General features: G+C 29.5%; 1 protein-coding gene across 1 annotated transcript; it reads left to right on the top strand.

Moving 5' to 3' along the window:
* Positions 1 to 208: 208 nt before the first annotated feature.
* Phum_PHUM032740 (sodium-dependent nutrient amino acid transporter, putative) lies at positions 209 to 3298 on the top strand (the record flags this gene model as incomplete). The annotated part of the gene is made up of 10 exons (XM_002423003.1): positions 209 to 680; positions 1258 to 1438; positions 1513 to 1645; positions 1722 to 1856; positions 1931 to 2034; positions 2115 to 2352; positions 2429 to 2560; positions 2671 to 2874; positions 2955 to 3122; positions 3206 to 3298. The coding sequence occupies 10 exons, from the start codon at positions 209 to 211 to the stop codon at positions 3296 to 3298; spliced, it is 1860 nt and encodes a 619-aa protein (XP_002423048.1).
* Positions 3299 to 4697: the final 1399 nt, after the last annotated feature.

Genomic DNA, 4697 nt, shown 5'->3' with positions numbered 1-4697 from the left:
TAACAAAAGTCAGACAATTTAAAGTAATTTGTCTTAATTCGAAAATTTTTCTGGTTTAAGTAATAATAATAATAATAATGATGATGATGATGATAAATAAAAACCACCGTAAAATAATAATCATGATAATTTTTAGGGATTTCATATGCGGATTTGATATGATCATTATTTGATGATAAAAATAATAATAATTTACGGTATATAAATAATGACGGAATTTAAAGAAAATTGTTCGACCGATGAAAAACAACAACAGCAGCAGCAGAATATTTCCCTGGAATTAAAACAATATACGTCGGATACGACTACGACCGTACAAAAGGGAGATCTTCCAGATCGTGGAACATGGGGCAGCAAGTTAGACTTTATACTATCAGTCGTAGGTTTAGCTATCGGTTTAGGGAATGTGTGGCGTTTTCCATACCTATGTTACAAGAACGGTGGTGGTGCATTTTTGATACCTTATTTTATGACTTTGTTCCTGGCGGGTATTCCGATGTTTTTCATGGAACTCGCCATGGGTCAAATGTTAACAATAGGAGGTTTAGGTGTTTTTCGTATAGCTCCCATATTTAAGGGTATCGGATACGCTGCCGCTGTCATGTCTTGTTGGATGAATATTTATTACATTGTTATACTTGCTTGGGCGATATTTTATTTTTTCATGTCGATGAGAACGGGTAAGTTATTTACAAAAAACGAAAACCCCTTCCCCCTCCCGCTTACCACTCTCCTGCAAAACCTTTCATCAGAAAAAGGATGCGTTCATAATAATTATTTGTTTCCCCCAACAACAGCAACAAAAAAAAATTTACATGATTATTATTTCCCTTTCCATTCCCCCCCCCCAAATAACGAGCTAACAAAAAATTTATTGTGAAAAATGTCATTAATAATAATAATAATAATAACAATGTTTAACAAGAAAGCATGTCAATTGTTTTTTTGTTTATATCCAAATGTGGTTTAGTTGTCGGCGGTTAGTTAATTTCATCATCACTCAGTGAAACCCACAATGAAAAATTAAAACATTAAAAAAATTGGGTCCCATTCAAAACATTTACAGGCTCCCAATAAATGTTTGTTTGAAAAAATAATGATATAAAAGGATGTACTAATAATCGGCCATGTTATTTTTTAATTTACAAAAAAAAAAAAAAAAAAATTATTTACCGAAATAAATTGATATTAATTTTAATTCTTTTTTTTTTGAAAAAAATTTCGGTTGTTGTTATTATTATTATTAAACGTTTCCAGATGTGCCATGGAGAACTTGCAACAATTATTGGAACACGGATACCTGCGTAAATCCATACGACAGAAAAAATTTATTCTGTTGGGATACATCGATCGATGGAACGTTAACGAAAATGTGCAAAGTCAATCAATATAATCTTACGTATAGAGAAATGACGGATCCGGTTAAAGAATTTTGGGAGTGAGTATGGACGGAAAAATTTAAAAAAAAAAATTTTGGAATGGGATTAAAAAAAAAAATTAATTAATTTCCAGGCGGAGAGCATTACAAATCTCCAGCGGTATCGAACAAATTGGTACAATAAGATGGGAACTTGCTGGAACTTTACTTTTGGTTTGGATAGTTTGTTATTTTTGCATTTGGAAAGGTGTTAAATGGACTGGTAAAGTAAGTGATGGCGTCCGTCGTGTTTGTTTTTTTTATTTTCAGTAATTTTTCCAAAATTATACATTTTTTTTTCCAGGTTGTTTATTTCACCGCTTTATTTCCTTACGTTCTTTTAACCGTATTACTTATAAGGGGAGTAACACTTCCCGGTGCTGGAGAAGGTATAAAATTTTACGTCATGCCTAATTTATCAAAATTAAAAGAATCGCAGGTAAAGAATCACAAAAAAAAAATTGATCACGTGGTTTTCACTCGACGCGACGGTAAAAAAATTTTTCTTTTAAGGTATGGATCGATGCAGTCACCCAAATATTTTTTTCGTATGGATTAGGTTTAGGTACCCTGGTAGCTCTTGGAAGTTATAATAAATTTACCAATAACGTGTACAAGTAAGAAAAAAATAATGAATCGATTACTTTTATAAGAGCAAAAAATTTGTCTTCCTTACGTGTTTGTTGCGTGTTTGTAGGGATGCTTTGATTGTATGTACGGTTAATTCAAGCACTAGCATGTTTGCCGGATTTGTTATATTTTCCGTTGTCGGATTCATGGCACACGAACAACAGAAACCGGTATCGGAAGTTGCCGTATCAGGTCCGGGATTAGCATTTTTAGCATATCCTTCAGCGGTATTACAACTTCCGGGATCTCCAATATGGTCTTGTTTGTTTTTCTTCATGCTTTTACTAATCGGATTAGATTCTCAGGTATTACTTTAAATTTTGTTTTGTAATTTATGTACAAAGAAAAACAAAAACAAATTTTATGTATATAAAATTATAGTTTTGCACGATGGAAGGTTTTGTCACGGCGATGGTCGACGAATGGCCACAACTTTTAAGAAGGAAGAAAGAAATTTTCATCGCCATTGTTTGCGTTTTATCTTACATAATTGGATTATCCTGCATATCTCAGGTAACAGAAAAAAGCAGGGGGGAATTTCAGGGGGGGGAAAAGGGTTTTAACGAGTAATAAAATACCTGACGTAAGTGATGATAATAAAATTGTCGGAAAATCATTTCCAGGGAGGAATGTACGTGTTTCAAATACTTGATTCATATGCCGTAAGCGGTTTTTGTCTTTTGTTTTTGATATTTTTCGAATGCGTGTCCATATCTTGGGCATTCGGAGTGGATAGATTTTACGACGGTCTAAAAGAAATGATTGGTTATTATCCGATAAAATGGTGGAAATTCTGTTGGGTTTTCACGTGTCCATTCATATGCATCGTAAGTTAATTTTAAATTGATTAAACAACTGTACCTTAACTCTTCGAAGAAAAACATTTTTTTTTTTGTTTTGTTTCCAGAGCGTTTTTATTTTTAACTTAGTACAATGGACTCCGATAAAGTATTTGGACTACGAATATCCTCTATGGAGTCACTTGTTAGGATGGGTTACTGGTTTATCTTCAATGTTGTGCATTCCAGGTTACATGATATGGTTATGGTACAAAACTCCTGGAGATTTTCAAACGGTAGATAAATTTCTTTTCCATATTAACGTTCCTATCGAAACTTTTAAATTTATTAATAATAATAATAATTTTTTCATACGCAGAAAATGAGATTGTTGGTTAGAATAGATGATGATGTGGCAACATTAAGAGGAAAAATGCAAGCAGAAGCAAGAGAATTAGCTTCCGCGAGTTAATATGATTATTATATCATATACAATTTGCCTTTTATTAATGCTGCCGTTAAATTTTTTTTTTTTTTTTTAAATTTTCAATCATACCAGAGACATTTTACCAAAAAAAAAAAAAAAAACTTTACAGTGAAAATATAATACAAGTGTTATGGTTAATTATAATAAGTTAGTATACTTGAACCGATAAAAAACAAAAAAAAGAAAAATTATCAAATAAAATTCTATGCTTTAATTAATTTTAAACGTTTATTTTTGCGTTATCGATAATGATAATAAAACTTTTAATAAAAAAAAAAAAAAAACCGCGAATTTCAAAAATAAAATAAAAACGAATTTAAAAACCTGGAAAACATGCACGATCGACTACTATATAGAAAAAATGTCACCTGAAAATGAAACGAAATTAATAATAATAATGAGAATAAAATCTAAGTACATCCAATCTCCAATAAAAAAAAAACAATTAAAAAATCACATTCGAGCTATTCGAATCGATTTCATGAAAATTTTCCAGCGTTTTTCCTAAAAAAATTTTTTTTTTTTTAAAAGTTTTTCCACATCGAATTCATAATAATAATAAACGATCCAATAGATTTATTATGTACATGTATAAAAGGAGTTGTTGACATTTTCAATTATTTATTTATTTATTTATTAATCAATTAATCAATCAATACATAATCAAATCTTTTATTTTTAAAAATATATATATGTATATGTATGTAATCGAATCACTAAGCGATTTGAAATCCTCAAAACAAAAAAATTATCATTATTTTTTTTCCAATTTTAAAATATATAACGTTTAACCGCCACTGGAAAATTTTTTTTTTTTTTATATAAGACGAAACCAAAAATTTAAATACGTAATTTCAATTACATCGTACGTACATAATAATAATAATAATAACATTTGCCATACAATTTAACTTTGAAAAATTTTTTTCCCCCCTCAAAATAAAGAATTGTTCAATTAATTTAATTAAAATTTTTTTTTTTACAAACAACTCCCACTAATAATTTATGTTTGTTTGTTTGTTATTTATTTACTGTTTTTATTATTATTATTATCGTTTTTGACAGTTTTTCTCTTTCTACAATAAAATTTTTTTCTCTTCATTTAAACAAAAAAAAAAAAAGTTTTTTGTGTTTTTGTACTTGACCTTGGCAAACTAAAACGGGGGGAAAAATAATAATAATAATAATAATTTCATGTTATATTATATACGCGCGTTTTTATATGTGTATGTATGGTCGTACATCATCGTCATTACTATTCGAATAATTTTTTTTCTCTCTCTCTCTCTCTCTTTCTCCCTTCGTTCTTCGATTCTTTTTCTCTTTTTAATACTGATTTCTTTTTTAAAGCTTTTCCAAACCGTAAACAAAAAAAAAAGAAAAT

The sequence above is a fragment of the Pediculus humanus genome, genomic scaffold (assembly GCF_000006295.1).
Source record: "Pediculus humanus corporis 1103172107383 genomic scaffold, whole genome shotgun sequence".
Lineage (NCBI taxonomy): Eukaryota > Metazoa > Arthropoda > Insecta > Psocodea > Pediculidae > Pediculus > Pediculus humanus.
This window is presented reverse-complemented; position numbering and strand designations above follow the sequence as displayed.